Source organism: Schizosaccharomyces pombe, assembly GCF_000002945.2.
Source record: "Schizosaccharomyces pombe strain 972h- genome assembly, chromosome: II".
NCBI lineage: Eukaryota > Fungi > Ascomycota > Schizosaccharomycetes > Schizosaccharomycetales > Schizosaccharomycetaceae > Schizosaccharomyces > Schizosaccharomyces pombe.
The window spans coordinates 3,214,059-3,230,709 of NC_003423.3; the positions used below are offsets into that span (position 1 = coordinate 3,214,059).

Genomic DNA, 16,651 nt, shown 5'->3' on the forward strand with positions numbered 1-16,651 from the left:
GAACATTTAACTATTAAACTACATAGGTGTAATTTGTTTGCTTTATGAATACGTAGTTTAAAATATATGGTGTTAAAATTATTATTTGGGCTGTACAAAGAATAGCTAAAATCAATTCATGACTAGAAAGAAAGGCTGGATGAATTCGTCAACTACCAAAACCCCATGTTTGACTATACGCGTAGAAAAGCAAAAATTTTGCATGAAATATTATGGAAAATAACTCCCATAACGTAGATGAGCGACGAGCAGCACGAATGCGTGGAGCTGAGTATGTTATTTCAAAACTTTGTAAAAATTAACCAATGTAGACGCTACAAAATTCAAAATGTTGAGTTTTCATTAGATCAAAACCTTCTGGCCAATTTAGAGTCATCTACTTCTAGTTCAACTCGTTCTTCGCCTGCTTCAAACCAACAAAACCTTGAAATTGTATCTCAATCAGAGGCATATCATAAAATTAGCGATTTGGATGACAGTACATCTATTTTTTCTATTTCCGATCAAGAAAATATACTTGAAAGAAGGATTTCTGAAGAAGTAGTTCGGGAAAATTCCGTTTCCAGCATCGAAAATGTATCTTCATCGGCTGTCGCACGTGAGACGCAGAGTAGCGCAAATATTTTAGTCAAAGACAATCATTTTTTTTCTCATAAGCAGAAAAAAATACAAAGGGAATCCATTCCGTTTCACAAACGTGATAATATAGAAACCTCTGATGCATATAGTTCTTCAATCCTAGAAAATTCACCACCTAACAAAGTACAAAGGCTGTCATCTCTCGACTCATCTCAAGATTCGTTCCAAGAGGAACATCCAGGCAATGTGACAGGAACAACATTTAGTTCTCAGGCCCCTGAAGAGCGAATTGCTTCTCCTATCTCCACTTCTTCTCCGGAATCTTTGACGAATCAAAGTAGTAGTCTGCAAAGTTCCTTACAGACATCATCAATGGCTCCTAGAAATCTTTTGGATCAATCAACAGAAAAGGATATTGTAGTGGGAGCCTCAGATGAGCTCGTGCGTATCGAGTTAACCAAACTTTCTAAAGAAGCAGGAGGGTCAAAGACTCTTAATGAGCTTGATGCCGTACAGCAATTTTTTCAAGAATTTATAAAAGAGAATGAGCCACTAGAACCCTATGTAGTCAAGGTAAAAAATGCGTTTGTGGAACAAGTTTCTATTCGTTTACTAGAGTTAATAGACTTGCTGGACGCTAATCGAATTTTATCAACAGCTTGTAAAAAAGCAGCAAATGAGAAACTAGCTGTTCAACGGGATCTCTCGAAATTGAGGGAAGATCGACTATCAGTGCAACGTAAAAAAATACAGTTACGAAATGAGTACATTAAATTGTCCCATCAACAAAACGTACGCATAACATTGGCTCTTTAATTTACGCTTAACTAACTTAATATAGTTTTTGGATGATATTGACGATTTCTTCTCACAATGCGAAACAGTGAAAAACGAATTAGAAAATGTAACCACAACTCCAAACTCTACCGAAGCTTTTTCAGAAATAAATGAATATGCGTCTGCTTTATCAAAAAATTATGGACTCGAATCGCAGCTAGTTGAATTACAGTCTTTACTAACCCAATTTTATCAAAAATTCCTTTCCTAAAAGTTGCCATATCGCAACTTCTCCGCTGTCTTTCTATCACCTTTTTGTATAATTTTTCATTTCGGTGCGTCTGTTTGGGAAATCGGCTGGATTTCTACTGTTTCTTAAAGTTTTGCTTTTCTTGTGTTCTAAACTACCCTTTATCTTTTGCTAATGTGAAAGCTTTGATTGGGTTTTTGTATATAAAATTTTTTGAAATATGAGTATATGAATATATGAATGTATAATAAATGGCATGTCATTATTACCCCAATTTTCTATTTCGACAGCATTTCCGTTTTAAATTGTATGCTGCATAATTTTCTAGTAGAAATTCGACTTTTTCGTCACTAACTTGAACTGCTTACACTTACAATTGAGCATGTATTTTTTTAACAAGTTAGGAAAATAAAAAAAACAAAAAAATGCAAAGGAATTTGCTTCTAAATGGATATCTTTGTATATCGCGTTTGTTTTCAATTTAGATGAGTATTAAGTGCAATATTAGTTAACTTGTAACTTCGTTTAGCACAACTCTATTTTCATAGAATATGAAGTCATATTCACTACACTCTGAATCACGCCGAAGATACCCAGCCCAAAAATGGGTCAAAAGGAGTCCCAATTTAAAGTTCTTTGGCAGTTACAGACTCATGAAGAATATATGAAACAAACTTCTTCTTTCTTACGAGACTTTAATGCTTTAGAACGGTATAATTTAAAAGGTTTGTCAATTTTCGTAATTTTGTTTAACAAAGCTAATGATTTAATAAAAAGAGAATTTCGAGGCTTTATCAAGCTTTGATAATGGTGAAAAAATTTGGGTTGAGGATGCCTTGTATGTTCGCTTTTAAAGGTATTGTTGAAATTGTTCATTCTAACAAAGGTGCTTTAGCACGACGTTCTTTGGAATTCCAGACGTTATCCAACTTTCACCATTTTTTTATCGCTCCGCTTGTAGTTTTGGAAGGGATCTTAATATCAATAGGCAACGTCTTACATTTTCTGCTCTCGCGAGATTTCTTGCTTCTTACACTGGTCGCCACAAAGATGTTTGGAGTGATTTTGAGAGCAATTTGATGATCATAGCAAGTTGGTGTGACTCTTTTCCAAAATTTAGAGTAGAAGTTTTAAAAAATTCTAAACAAATTTCGCGGTTAATACATAGTGATGTTCAGAACATAAGCAATTTTTTTGATCAAAACTTCGGTATACGGAGGTCAAATATTTATCAGCTATGTTTGCTGTTACTTTGCATTTCTAAACTTAAGCCTGGTGAATCGGTTGGTTGTCATATTAATTCGTTTTTGGACTCTATGTTTGTGAAAGAACAAAAAGCTGCCTTTTATGTGCTACAAGGTATAAGTCCGGATATATCTAGTAATATTATAAAACCGAGTTATTTACTTCATTTTCTTGAGTCAAATCCATATTTCCTTAAATCTCTAGGATCTTTATTTGAGTTGGCACTATTTCCGCATTCAGCTCACAATCAAAAAGTGCAAGATGATGTGTCACCGTTAAACGACTTTGCAATTCTGAGCCCACTTATCCATGCTCAAATCTGTTTTTTTTTACCCAAATCTGTATGGCAGGTCAATGGCTTGACAAGTCTGTTTAGAGCAAGCTTTCATGGTTACTCAATGTACGCACTAGAGAGAAAAATGTGTAATTATCACAATCCTTCGATTCTCTTAATTAAAGCAAAGAAAATCAATGCCAATCACAAATCCTCTTCTAGACCAATATCATTAGATGCTACAATTCCGAGAAAATATCCACCACACTGCATTGGGACTGATAAAGCTGTGCCTCAAAAATTTGGTGCAGATTTTCACAATGAAAATATCTTACTTGGTGCTTATATATCCACTCGTTGGAGACAATCGCATATGGGATTTTTTGGAGACCATTCAACATTATTATTTCAACTTCAGCCTATACATCAAGTTTATTACGCTTCCAATCTTGATAAAAATTACTGTATGTTCGACAAAAATGTTGGCCTGGGTTTTGGCCTCAGCCGTCATAAAGTGACTAACAAAGTGCAATATGATGTACCCGGAGTATGCATGTATATTGATGATGGTCTAGAGTATGGATTATTTAGACATGCTGGTGATGGAGCATTCAAGCCTGCGACAAATTACGAAAACTTTGAATATGAAGAAAGATTTTTAATTCAAGACTTAGAGGTCATAGGAGTTGATACTACAAAACCGGTAGAGCCAATCCACATCGGATTATAATGGACGCATATTGGAAAAACGATCATAAATATTAGTATATATATATAATTTTTTGTCAATAAGAAAAAAACTTATAACGCATTATCCTTTTGGCTTCTAACATCTTTTATTCTGCTCCTTTTAATGATATCCAAAGATGCATCGTTCTCACTAATCGAACTGTACGGACTTTTTGCTTTGTTTTCACCATCAGAAAGATTTAATTTCCTCTTCCTTTTTGCAACCTTTTCTTCTTCCTGAAGACGAGCTTTGATTATTTCTTCGGGCTCTGGTTGTTTCGACAGTTCATGAATAAATTTCCACTCTTCAGGTTTTACTCGTGAGATACTCAACCTCGATCTATTTAATAATTCCATGCTTTTCAGCTGATTCTCCTTGTGCATTTTCAATTCTCTCAACGTAACTGGTCGATCTAATTTGTACTCTGATTGTACACCGACAGAATACCATCTAGGGTTTTGCGGAGTAGATTTTGGATCATAATAAGGATCATTAGAATTCCACGCTGAGTCTAAAACTGTTAATGATCATTACATTTTAAAATACACTATACCATCGGGATGAGAATTGGAACAAATCTACAAGATAGTTAGTACAGTTATAAATACCACGAATAATTCTTGTCTATTATAATAGATATAGAATTCATGCTCAAAGCTCTATTACAATTCTCCGTATTCGAAAAAGTTCGTCTACTAGATATTTGTAATAAAAATGTGATGCTTACTCTCATCACCCCTAATTTATAAATAAAGTTAGCTGCTTGTTCGGAAAATAACTTGGCACAAACCCTTAATATGAGGAAATTTGCAATTTGAACAATACAGGAAAGCGTAGTCTCCTATCTTGATTTCATCCCGAATCATGTTTCGAGCTTCATAGTTTCGAACACCACTCCATGATTCCATTTTCCCATCTTCTGTAATTTCCTCTAACATTTCAAATGTAAAAGCTACGTTTATGCCTTTTACATATCTAGGCTCTCCTTCGGCCTTCATAAGCCAATAACGCCTCTTTTCTGCATCTTCGGTCATTGCGCCTATTCTTTAGAAACCAAAATGTAAAAAAATGTTAAGTTAAATATAATTACGTACGTATGAAGGTTGTTAAGTTAAATGATGGGAGTTAGTGTTATAATTTCAAGTGGATGTCTTAGACACACTAATGTTTCGACAGCCAGAATTCCGTTTTACTAAATTAAGACGTACCAAATATTTTTTCGGCATTTTGAAACAAAGTAAAGTATTAGTTGCTATCTTTCTATATTAGAAATCTAAAACGTTGGAGCATTTATAGCTACTTACGCTACCCGAAGTTCCACTTTTGTGACAATTTTATTTAAGTAGTTTATGAGATTAAATATCATATAGATTTCATAGACATTAAAACTATTGAACGATATGAATAACCATGTATACATTAAACAGCTGGAACGTATTTTCTAAAACGTTTACGAACTCATATTATTCTGCCTTAAGTAAAATATGAGGTATTGCATACCACGAACACACATATGAATTGTAATTTATTCCTATTGTAACAAGTTTTAGGATAAAGAAAAAGCTCAACTTCTTTTCCGTTAGATATTAAACGATTACATATATATTTTGAGGTGTTGTTATTCGAGTTTTAACGCTCGAATACTCATTAAGTGTTGAAATTGTGAATAGATTAGCAAGCTTAAAAAAAAATGGAAGACATATCTACCGAAAAAACAGTGGAATCTTTGGAAGCAATCCGACATAGAATAGCACAAATTGTTCAATCGTTAACTCATTTTCTTGCAATTCTTCATCAAAGCGAATCTCTTTCACCATGGTATGTGCACAAATGAATGTTCTTAATTTTATTTTTTGAGGATAAAAGTGATAGCTCCATTATTCTAAGTTAAAGATATACGAAGAAAACGGATCTGTAATCATTTGTATTTCAACCCTACTAATATTTATACACAGGCCTACGATACATAAAAACTTCAACATTTTGCTGTCTCAAATTCATTCTTTAAGTAATAATTTAGCAGCTCATTCTCACACTCTTCAAACAACTAGCATATACCCGTCTCTTGAATTCCCAGTTAAAGAACAAGAGCCATTATTGACCACCCTACTCCGAACAAAAGCTCTCCCTGAAGTAGAAGAATGGGAGGCAAATACCCTTCAAGAATATGAAGCATCTATATCATCACAACCTAAAAAGAAAGAGGCTAACGACGCCTATCAAAAGGACCAATTATGGGACCAAGCAAGAATCATATTTATGGAAGAACGAGAAAATTATAGCTGGTTTGATTTTGTAACCCGAAGGCAGGAATCAGAAGGAGAGTTTGTGAGCCAGCGACAACTAGAGATTGATAGAGCTACGGAGGAACAAAATGCAAATCAAATGTTAACAGACATACTATCATTCATGAAATCAGGTAAACGTTAAGGTTAATCATCTAAGTTTGGAAGTGGAGAAGTGGGTGAGATTGCAGTGCCTCCTTGTTCAATTCGAGCAATACGACGTAAAGCGCGTAATTGCAAACCTTTTGCACCCGTCAAAGCGGCAGTCTCATAAATTAATTTAACGTTATTTCGATTAAGCACACCGTGGAGGAGATGCACAATATAGGCAAAAAAGGTTTCCAAGCCCTCAAAACCTTTACAAAGGATCAGGAGATTACATAGATTTTTGGCAGTACAATAAGATCCGTTTAATGTCCCACAATATATGTAATGCAAAAAAGCGGAACACGTTTCAAATGAATAAGGCATATACAACGCCCTGCTTCCTGTGCTATGAATAGAACTGAATGGCAGGTCTGTTAACTGAGGACCCAGTTGAGAAACCTCAGCTTGAAAAGCTTCCTGATTTTTTTCAACTGCTCGATCCATAATTTTTTGAAATGCAGGCCATCTCTTGTAAAGCATTCTCGATAAACAAGGGATGTGCATGCGCTCGATTGTCAAAATTTCCATATCACTTATACCGTTCAACAGTAGTTTACCCAACTGTTCAGATCGCTCCGTAACTCTCCCCATTTGCGGCTTTCTGTATACACCATATCCTTCTAACTCAATAAAAACTATGTGATCGTAATTTGATTGTCGCAAATTATAATCTTGGGTAAGTTTCCTAGTTTTGTTTCCAAAAACCACAAACCTATTCGTACAATCTAAGACTAGACATTTGAACCACGATCCATGGTTTAAAACACCCAGCATATCGAGTTGCAACCAAAGCTCCTTGTCAAGAGAATAGACCCAAAGCACGAATGCCTGTCTGGAGCTCGTAAGGTAGATTCCAGATAATATTAAGTTGTCTCCAAGTATGTTAACAGCAGGAAACCTTAGTCCCGGCGGCATTGCTGAACTTAAGAATTTTTCAGTAACATCAAGCTCTAGGAAACGGAAAGATTGGTTATTATCTTTTGCCAAAGCGGCTGATTTTTTTTCACTTTCGGCAGTATCTAATTCAAATAATTCCAAGTATATTACTTGCCTCTTAACATTGACAAAATTGTAATTTAAATAAAAAAACAAAGAACCGATAGAGTGCTCATTAGAATCCTGAGTTGTATTAATTGGTCGACACATCTGTAAAAATTCACTATCTTTGTTTATTACCACACAATTCGATCTGTATATACCACAGTGATGATTGAACAGGGATTTAAAAACCCATTTTCCCGAATCCAGGTCAAAAATATTTATCTCTTCAATATAGCTGTTTGATAAATCTTGCCCACAAAATATAATAAGATAATGATCTAACACGCAATGCAAATGTCCGTAACGTGCTGATGGATATAAGTGTTTGCTTTTTTCATCAACATCAGATCCATTGACTTCTTTAGCATCGTCATTTGTCTGATTCTCTGTTATCATGCCAGGTATATGAGACCATTGCTTAGTCTCAATATCATATATGTCGATGTCGTTAAGAACATAAAGACATTTTGTATCATCATTAAATCCCATACCACCAAAGAATATTAATTTGTTATTCCATAAATCCCCTGAATGGAAATACCGTGGTATCGGCTTTTGATTTCCTTGATATTCAACTTGCTTCCAGGAACAAGTGTTAAGATCAACTACATACATATCATTAACAAGCTGCGCATTTAATGCATCGCGTCCTCCATATACAAAAGCCTCGTCTCCATATTTTATAACTGACTCCCCAATCAGCGGTTTTGGGACATTATTTGAAGATAAACTAAATGTAGAAGTAAAAATGTTTGTTGAATTTCTCAAAGATATATTCCTTTTTACTTCTGACATAGATATAAACTGTTTAGCAACTCGACGTTAATAAGAAATATCAAAAAAGTGATTTTTCCTTCCACATAAAAATTAATAATTACTGAAATGCAAACAGTCAAAAAAGATTTATGCAATAAACAAAGCAGCAAATTAATAGCCAAAAATGAGAAGCATAAAAATCATTGTTGTCCTTTTGTTTTAGTGCATATTTCTTCCTGTATTGCACTATCGTAGCGTTAACTGATATAGTGAAGTTAACTTTTATGCACACCTAGATTTTAAAATTCGAAGCACTTGAATGAATAAATATAAATATACACTGTGATAAGCATATTATAAACCTTTCTCTTAACGTTTCTAAGATTCATCAATATAGATTCGGTAAATAAATAGTCTTCATTGCGGTACTCAATTAGATTGTATTTCAGGTATAAACACAACTGGTAACGTACTTACACATGGAATGATAATATATTAATATTAAAATTAGCAAAACTTTCGTTTAAAAAATATTGATTCCATAATCCCAACCTTATTTATTAATCATTAAGCCATAAATACAGAAATATCATAAACAAGTAATATAGTCGTGCACTGGGAAATGCGTTTAATAGTGTTCACTGCGTTAATGGCTGCTTTGGTTGCCATCTAGGTGGAGGCATATGCGGTTTCGAAATGGGGGATTTGTGCTCATTGATGGGACCCTGTGGTACCTTCAGGTATTTCAGCAGGTCTTTTGCTAGTTCTTTAACAAGCACAGAATCACTTGTTTGGTTCAAATTTGCAACCACATCTGGTAAACCACAATGCGCAATATAAGCAACACTTTGGCTACTAGCTTCACACATTGATTTCATAATTTGAAATATGTTTAGGACCACAATCGGCTTGGTCCCCTTATGAGTTAACTTTTCTTTAAATTTCTGGAATATTATAGGCTGGCCATAAGAGGCTGCCAATCTTGGGGAAATTTGACAAACCCTGCCCAAAGTATCTAGCATTCTGTTTGAGGAAGCTGATTGAGAAATACAGAACACCTTTAACACTAATTGTACGTTTCTCTTCTCTGCCAAAACACGTTGTACTTCACGGAGTTCAAACTGCAACCAAGATGCGATCGTATCAAATACCGCAGATTGCCAATTAAGATCTGATAATAACGAGAGAAAAAAATCTAAGCATTTATTTTGCCAAAGATAAATTCTCGACACTGGACCAGCCTGTGGCAAAGCTAATAATATCGGCAGCGCAAACTCCTTAAACAGTCTGTCTTTAATAATCACCTCTTGCAATAATGGAATAGCACCAGAAATAACAGCCTCTTCTTGCGATTTCTTATCTAGCTTACACACATTGAATAAAGCGGCCAAAGCTTCGCTTCTAATTTCTTTTCGTCCTTTCTCAATTTTGCTGTCACCGAGAATATGTGTCAAAAGAGGTATTATATGAACTTTCCTAAGAAGCGACAAAGATGAAGGAACCATTGAAAGTTGCTTGAAAAACTGTAAGGTAATCGCCATATCAGAATGCGGCAGATAAAGCAGAATACGCAATATCCTTCGAAGAGCACTTTCGCAAAGAAGTGATTCCTTAACATAATTATCAGCCTGAGATAAAGCCAATAAAATTTCACATATACGTGTTAATGACATTCTTGAAGAATCATCGTCAGTAGCCAAAGCTTTCAGCATGGCTTTGGTCAAGGGCTCTAGTGAATCATTTACAACCATCGTACAGATATCATTTTTTGGAATGTAATCCTGTTGTCTCAGTAATTTCCATATTCCTTCTACGCCAACAAAAACAAAGTCACGGTTCGTTCCATAGTCCTCTTTAATAAATAATAAAAGCGAATTCAGACCATTTGAGCTCAAAAACATTTGTAATGTCAAAGCAGAAGTTCTATACATCTGTTGAATAAAGATAGCACTTTCATATCTAAACTCAAAAGAGTGTTCACGATTAGAGAATGACAACATAAGCGGTAAACCTCCAGCAAAGCAAACTTTTTGTAAAGTTGTGTGATCATCGAATGCAACCTAACGTTAGTAAAATCACGCATTAAATATCCTTACAGTGTTAATGAGCTTTAATAACAGCAATTGAACATCAGGCGTTTTTATTTCGCGCAATGTCTCTAAAAGTGGAAGGATACCATGCGCTTGTATTATCTCTCGTTTTAGAGAAAGATCTTCACTAAGTATAGAAGCCTATTGTCAGTTAAATTATCAATATAAAAATATGCACTTACTATTTGCGAAACAGTTGTATCCTTCGATCCGATATTCTTGTCACGTAGTGAGCCTAACAGACTGGAAAGTAAGGAAGCTAGATGCGTTCTCTTATCTAAAGCAATGTTGTTTTCAATATCCAAGTTTTCTAAGTTTGTTTCAATAGAGTCAAAGATATCCGATTCTTCCCCATCCTCATTTTCTTCATTATTCCACGAGCCATAACATTTGTTTAAAACCAAAGTCCCCAGTCCAGTCTCCTTTCTCAATCCTTGAACTTTGATTGAGGATGTAGGGAAAATATCAGTAAATTCACTATCTCTGGGTGTCTCGACAAATTTTTCAATTCCGTCTGGTATATTCTCTTTAAACTCTAGATAATTAGTTATATGTTAGTATCAGATACTTACCAGTTGACAAGTATCTTTTATGTTGCGGAGTTTTTTGATGATCTATTGACCGGTTGAGAGCGGGCTAAAAAAAAGGTTAATTATTTATTTAAAATCATTAAAAGCTCTAGAAAATCGAGCTGCATTATTTACCTTAGAGGGATCAAATTGGGCTTTGAGAGGAGTACTCAACGGTGATGCATTAAAGTTGTTTGATTCAGAGATTTGATCTGAATTAAAAGCATGGCGAGACTTCGAAGGGGATGATGTTATGGAGCTGGAATTATTTTTTCCTTTAAAGTTACTGCAAAAATCCATAAAATGCTCAGATTTCTTTAAAACATCGTCACTGATTTTAAGGGTTCCTTGAAATTCATTGTCCCAGTTATCATGATCTAAAAATGTTAGAGTAGTTAAAAAGTATCATAAAGCTACCTGGGGACTCGGCAATTGGTGTTTTTGGAGACTCAGGCATGTGATAAGAAGACTGCCTGCCAGAATGAAGAGTCGGATTGATTCTGTTGGAAGTAGGCTCGATAATAGCTGTCAAAGTGCTTTCTTTCACTCTTTCATTATATTTTTGAACCTCGTCTATAGCGTCAGAAAATTTAGAGGAGGTTTGGTTCATTATCACCCAAGGATGTTTAAGAAGTTTTCTGGTCTTAATTCGTAAATTTGGGTCCTTTTGGAAACATTGCATTAAAAAACTTTTAGCAGCCGAAGAAATATTTGAAGGCAAGGGAGGATGTTCATCTTTCACCATCCGAAAAAGAGCGGACGTAGGATCTAAATCATAATAGGGAGGATTTCCATCTAACAGTTCAATAACTGTGCAGCCAACACTCCAAATATCTGAGGCTGTTGTGGCGCCTACAAGCTCTATAACCTCGGGAGCCACTATATAAATTGTTAGTAATGTTATAACTATACGCTTAGAAAAGGCTTACTCCAATAGGGGCTTCCAACAACACTATGATCCTCTAAAGCATTAATTTTCGTCGCAACCCCGAAATCTGCTAACTTGATAGTGCCATCTTTAGTAGTAAGTATATTGGCACCCTTAATATCACGATGGATAACACCCTGATTATGTAGATAAAGTAGCCCTTGTAATACTTGAAACGTATATAAGGCCACTAGGTTTTCTGGAATCTTTCCAAAGTTTTTACAAATTGAGCGCAACGATCCGTTTTCGCAATATCTATATATCGTTAACTTGAAAACAATTTTTTAAAGAAAATCACGTACTCCAGAATAATGCATAGAGAATCGTTCGTCTGATAAGATCCCCTATATTTAACAATATTTGGATGCTACCACGTTTAGTATTTGGCGACCATTATAAACGAATGAGTAACATACGTCCAAATTTTTAAGCAAATCAATCTCCATCTAAAAATTGTTAGAGAAAAATAGTTGAGATCCCTTCATACCTTAATGACGGAAAGATCAGATTTTAGCATTTTGGATAGTTTAACTTTTTTTACAGCCACCGTTTCTCCATTCTTTATATTTAGACCACGGTATACTGCACCGAAGGCACCCTTGCCCAAGCAATCCCCAAGAGTCTGAATATGTTATTGAAAATCCAATGGCTATTAACATTAAATACTAGCATACGATGGAAGATGCTTGGATATTGTGCATGACTATTGAATAAGTTACAAATTAAAAATTGAATTTATTTGTAATTTTGAATGAAAAGACAATTTGGTTTTGTTTACGATGTAGCATTTGCTGCGTTTGAAGAAGTAAGGACTTTATAGTGTACATACACATTTAGTACGGTACCTGAACTTGCATGTTATAAACTCAAAAGAAGTAAATAGTAATAATTAAGCTATTTATAAAATCATTAATAAACAAAGATTCTCGTATAAAAGAAAAAGCGTATTATACAGACATATAAAAAATATTGGCAAGGATGGAACTAATCCGTTGGTTAAGTAATGTCAGTGGAAACACCATGTACATAGGAAGAATGAGTTCATTTTAGCTTGGAAAGTAAAGTAGAAAAGACAGTGATTTAAACTACGTTAAACAAGTGTCTGATGGTTATGAATCCGAGGAATCAAACTTTTCCTTGTAATGGGTTTAGAAGCATCAAAATCAACTTCCTGTAAACTCTTATTTTCATGATCGGTAGAGAAGTTACTGCAACAATCCAGTTTCCGTACCCATGCAGTACCTAAAATACTATCCAACGACGGCCGATTCTGGGAATCAGGATTCAGTAAACTTAGTATAATCTTCTTAGCACCTTCAGGTATATATCTGAGGGGCTGCAATGTAGGTATTTGTTTAATGACTTCGGTTTGGAAACTGGATTCATCAGTTGAAGAAATACCACAAGTATCTGTAAGGATTGACATATACTTTGAGTAGTAAAGATCAGTTTTCACGGAAGTTTTAAATGGAAAGTATCCAGTAAACAGAACTTTAAGCAAAATACCACATGACCACCTATCTGCTAAAAGACCACAATATTCTATCAATTGAACTATTAGTACGTCGTTTTTGAAATAGGATAGAGCTCGTCTTGCTACACAATTTATACACATAAGACTTACCATTTTCATGAAATGCTTCTGGTGCTAGATATGCCAAACTTCCAACAGCACCCGATACGAAACGAATGGATTCGTTATCACCAGGATTACCCACAATTTCGCTGGTACCAAAATCGGTGAGCTTTAACAATCCATCCCTTCCGATTAAGATGTTTTCCGGCTTTAAATCTCGGTGCGCAATACGTTGAGATTGCAAGTAAGCTACTGCTTGAAGAATTTGCTTTAGATAACAACATTTGTCTTCTAAGGTCAAAACTTTTTCTTCAATTTGCTTAAATAAATCGCCTTGAGGACAGTACTCTTGAACCAAACAAAACCCAGCGGATTTATTAAATACGCTTGTCAAAGTCACACAAGGGCAGATAACTTTCAGAATATTAGGATGGTCCAATTTTGGTTGGATTGACCATTCCCTTAAAAAATAAACCATTGTATTCAATCTTTTTTTATGCGATGTTTTCGTTTTCCGATATACTTTGGCAGCATAGTATATCTTTGCGTCGGTGATTTTATCTCTGTGAGTTACAACCTTGATTGTAGAGGTGGCCCCTTTAGCTATTGATTTTAGATGCTGAAAGTCTAAGCGAAATCTTATTTCGGGTAATATACGCTTCAGTGAAGGATCTAATCCAATTGCGAAGTCAGACATTCCAATAAACGAAGGTTGAATTGAATGAACGGAAAGTAAGCTAGTATTACTGTCTAAGTATTCATTTTCTAACCATGGTGCAGTAATTGTACTTGGCTTTATAACGACGGAAGACTTCTTGGTTGTTGATTTAGAAACATTTATTGAAAAAAATTGGAAGAACTCTTTAGGAAATCTCCCAAAAATATTTTCAATCGAAAGACTATTCTTATTCTCTGAATTCCTTTGAATTGCTGAATTGTCCACGAAAATTGTCCCCTGGCGAAAAAAAGGATAATTAGTCATTAGTGACAAGCCGCTGAAGCTAAGAAGCCTAGTTACGACTTCAAATTGATTGATTTTTTATGTACTTCTTCTTTATTTTCTTACTAAAAAAAGAGTGTTTTCAGAACAACCTCATCATTTATTCTGTTTAGATAAAGAGTTACGTGTTAGCAACCTCAAAATTGCATAGTTGTAATCATAACGTCTTTGAAAGAAACGAAATTTCCAAAATCATATGCTCACGAATGCCTAAATCGATGAACGACCGTTTACGCATCTACGACTCAACCTGAAAGACGTAATGATGAGCATTGGATTGATTCGACTCATTACTCAGTAATCAACAGTTAAATGAATTTGTAAATTAATATTTTATTTAAAAATACCAAACGAGACGTTCGGCAGCCCTCAGTTAACTCATCGTTTCAAGTAGGTCATAACAATGCACGTGTGGGTGCGGTAATCTAGTAGTCTAATGAATGCTTATGTTAAGGACATAGGTAGAGAAGTAGGTGTATGATTAAGCAATTAAAAAGAAATCAAAAGACTTTTCATGAACTTATACTAAATTATTCTTTTGATTGTTTATAATTTGCACTCTCAAATGTTTAATTTAGCGATAGAAAGGGAGGTTTTCGTAACGCTCATGAGACAAATCATCCATTTTCTTCATCTCCAATTCCTTTGTCGTATTGTTGGGTAGACTGTTTCGACTTGATGTAGTTCTGTGAGGAAATTCCTTTGGCGATATTACTTCTAATCCAATTTGTTCACAGTTTAATTGATTAGTTTTAGTTTTAGTATTTCCATAAGAATCGCATTTAAGACTGCTGGTGTTGTCAACTTTGATGGAGTTAATTTTCTTTAACTCCTCAGATTTTGTAGAATCGGAGACTGCGTTCATTAGCACGAAAATGAGAGAATGCATATACTTACCATTAGTTCGCATTTCTGATTGATCAATCGAAGATCGAGTCTCCGTTCTCTCAGAACCATTTACACTTCTTTTATCTTCATTTGCAACTATGGAATTTTGCTTTTGCAATGACCTAACTTATTAGCTCGCTTATGCATAGTTAATTTCTTACAATGATGTGTTCGAAGGTGAGTCGTTGGACAGTTTTTCTGTACGATAATTCTCATAATAGGTTTGTTTAGTTATACTTTTGAGTATATCCAAATGAGAAATAAACAATACGGTCTTCAAGTTAAGAAAATCAGAATGTGCAGGATCATCAATTACGAATGTTCCCCATTGGAATTTCTTGACGATTCTTTGATATCCTTCTTCATCTTCCTCTGATACCCCTCCAGATACAGCGAATGGAACACTTTCCCAAAGTCGTTTGTTATCCTCAATGACTTCGTCTTCATCCTCCTCAGGATCCCAAGGAAAGTCAAATACCTTTATGTTACATTGTTTCAAATCCTTCATTATCACATCTTTGAAGTTCTTTAATTCTTCTTCAGTAAAAGCGTTGGAGTTTCCAATGACAGGAATTACGTTTACGCGCTTTGAAAACCGTTTCATGGCTTCCAAATCAAACTCAGACAGGCAATGTCCACGGGGTGCAATAAAATAAAGTAGGGCATCAACGCGCTAAAATATCGTTAGAAAACTTTTTTTTCATTCCTCATTCTTAAACCAATGTGTTCTCTTGGTTTTCTACTTAACAACATTAAATCAAGTAATGGAAGTAACTTGATTGAAATAGTTAAGGACGGAAAAACTTTGTTTGCAGATTTCGTACCGTATCAGTAAATTTAGAATTTCTTTTGATTTTAGATTCTTCTATCAAGGCTTGATCGAATTGGCTTTCCAAATAATGAGTAACTACCTCGAAACTAATGCATTGAAATTAGCTTTAATTTAGAAAAATACCTTTTGGTATTACCTAGCTGAATTATCAATTTTATCTCCGAAACCATTTACTTCAATGACCGTAAGGTCAACATGGAACTCATCTTCTAAAATATCTAATTACAGTTAGCACACGAAAATTAAAACCGTAATAACTCACCAGCATTAAATTCCCTTATTTCCAGTATTCTATCAATATGAGCTTTTAGCGGATCTATCTCTGTTTCAGCTTCCAGTATTTGTTTACTGCACAAGCTATTGATACAAGCTTGGTAACTGGTGTAGCTAGATCCTGCTACCATTATGCGAAGCTTTTTTCCCTTTTTTGATAAGAATTTTGGACGATGTCTTGGGCCTTTATTCATCTTGAAGTGTTTGCTGTTGGAAGAACTTGGGTTTGTTTGTTTACTGCTTAATAAAGGCACCGATACGTTGGCAGTATATCCATTTCGCAAACAAGGAAAATCCAGAAGATTTCTTTATACAAAACTTTTCAATAGTACTTTTAAATATAGTTTATATTTTTTCTTCCAGTATTCTTCTCTAAATCATTTTGTGCCTTAATCATCTTCGCATTGTCCA

General features: G+C 34.8%; 8 protein-coding genes and 5 long non-coding RNA genes across 13 annotated transcripts; 8 read left to right on the forward strand and 5 right to left on the reverse strand.

Annotated features, from left to right (window-relative positions):
- The first annotated feature begins 147 nt into the window (after positions 1–147).
- mis17 (kinetochore protein Mis17) lies at positions 148–1,880 on the forward strand. Its single transcript, NM_001022256.3, has 3 exons — positions 148–271; positions 312–1,371; positions 1,421–1,880. Exons 1-3 carry the CDS (start codon positions 213–215, stop codon positions 1,625–1,627), a joined length of 1,326 nt encoding a protein of 441 aa, NP_001018835.1. The 5' UTR covers positions 148–212; the 3' UTR covers positions 1,628–1,880.
- SPOM_SPBC21.03C (EVE domain (PUA-related) protein, implicated in tRNA metabolism (possible RNA binding domain associated with tRNA methyltransferases)) lies at positions 1,814–4,982 on the reverse strand. Its single transcript, NM_001431027.1, has 4 exons — positions 4,646–4,982; positions 4,583–4,593; positions 4,409–4,433; positions 1,814–4,366 (listed from the first exon to the last, which is right to left on the reverse strand). The coding sequence occupies exons 1-4, from the start codon at positions 4,887–4,889 to the stop codon at positions 3,927–3,929; spliced, it is 720 nt and encodes a 239-aa protein (NP_001417928.1). The 5' UTR covers positions 4,890–4,982; the 3' UTR covers positions 1,814–3,926.
- rtc5 (V-type ATPase inhibitor and disassembly protein linked to MTOR) lies at positions 2,198–5,254 on the forward strand. Its single transcript, NM_001022257.3, has 3 exons — positions 2,198–2,331; positions 2,384–2,444; positions 2,502–5,254. Exons 1-3 carry the CDS (start codon positions 2,211–2,213, stop codon positions 3,853–3,855), a joined length of 1,536 nt encoding a protein of 511 aa, NP_596336.1. The 5' UTR covers positions 2,198–2,210; the 3' UTR covers positions 3,856–5,254.
- Positions 5,255–5,346: 92 nt separating this feature from the next.
- Positions 5,347–8,094, forward strand: med8 (mediator complex subunit Med8). Its single transcript, NM_001022259.3, has 2 exons — positions 5,347–5,673; positions 5,811–8,094. Exons 1-2 carry the CDS (start codon positions 5,546–5,548, stop codon positions 6,283–6,285), a joined length of 603 nt encoding a protein of 200 aa, NP_596338.1. The 5' UTR covers positions 5,347–5,545; the 3' UTR covers positions 6,286–8,094.
- Positions 5,884–8,279, reverse strand: ral2 (Ras1-Scd pathway protein Ral2). Its single transcript, NM_001022260.3, has one exon. The coding sequence runs from the start codon at positions 8,121–8,123 to the stop codon at positions 6,288–6,290; it is 1,836 nt and encodes a 611-aa protein (NP_596339.1). The 5' UTR covers positions 8,124–8,279; the 3' UTR covers positions 5,884–6,287.
- Positions 8,280–8,292: 13 nt separating this feature from the next.
- On the reverse strand, positions 8,293–12,447 carry cdc7 (serine/threonine protein kinase SIN pathway Cdc7). Its single transcript, NM_001022261.3, has 11 exons — positions 12,346–12,447; positions 12,159–12,293; positions 12,088–12,117; positions 11,974–12,038; positions 11,673–11,926; positions 11,161–11,622; positions 10,879–11,120; positions 10,747–10,810; positions 10,357–10,709; positions 10,181–10,315; positions 8,293–10,144 (listed from the first exon to the last, which is right to left on the reverse strand). Exons 1-11 carry the CDS (start codon positions 12,370–12,372, stop codon positions 8,723–8,725), a joined length of 3,189 nt encoding a protein of 1,062 aa, NP_596340.1. The 5' UTR covers positions 12,373–12,447; the 3' UTR covers positions 8,293–8,722.
- Positions 8,395–9,977, forward strand: SPOM_SPNCRNA.1587. The gene has a single exon (NR_150479.1). It is a non-coding gene; the product is annotated as a non-coding RNA (long non-coding RNA).
- SPOM_SPNCRNA.6018 lies at positions 11,696–12,563 on the forward strand. The gene has a single exon (NR_195368.1). It is a non-coding gene; the product is annotated as a non-coding RNA (long non-coding RNA).
- Positions 12,509–14,669, reverse strand: ppk24 (serine/threonine protein kinase Ppk24). Its single transcript, NM_001022262.3, has 2 exons — positions 13,296–14,669; positions 12,509–13,213 (listed from the first exon to the last, which is right to left on the reverse strand). Exons 1-2 carry the CDS (start codon positions 14,227–14,229, stop codon positions 12,762–12,764), a joined length of 1,386 nt encoding a protein of 461 aa, NP_596341.1. The 5' UTR covers positions 14,230–14,669; the 3' UTR covers positions 12,509–12,761.
- Positions 13,154–13,369, forward strand: SPOM_SPNCRNA.6019. The gene has a single exon (NR_195369.1). It is a non-coding gene; the product is annotated as a non-coding RNA (long non-coding RNA).
- On the forward strand, positions 13,497–14,256 carry SPOM_SPNCRNA.6020. Its single transcript, NR_195370.1, has one exon. It is a non-coding gene; the product is annotated as a non-coding RNA (long non-coding RNA).
- spn7 (meiotic septin Spn7) lies at positions 14,562–16,452 on the reverse strand. Its single transcript, NM_001355807.2, has 6 exons — positions 16,230–16,452; positions 16,104–16,185; positions 15,960–16,053; positions 15,297–15,808; positions 15,145–15,257; positions 14,562–15,102 (listed from the first exon to the last, which is right to left on the reverse strand). Exons 1-6 carry the CDS (start codon positions 16,432–16,434, stop codon positions 14,822–14,824), a joined length of 1,287 nt encoding a protein of 428 aa, NP_001343003.1. The 5' UTR covers positions 16,435–16,452; the 3' UTR covers positions 14,562–14,821.
- On the forward strand, positions 14,855–16,602 carry SPOM_SPNCRNA.1588. The gene has a single exon (NR_150480.1). It is a non-coding gene; the product is annotated as a non-coding RNA (long non-coding RNA).
- Positions 16,603–16,651: the final 49 nt, after the last annotated feature.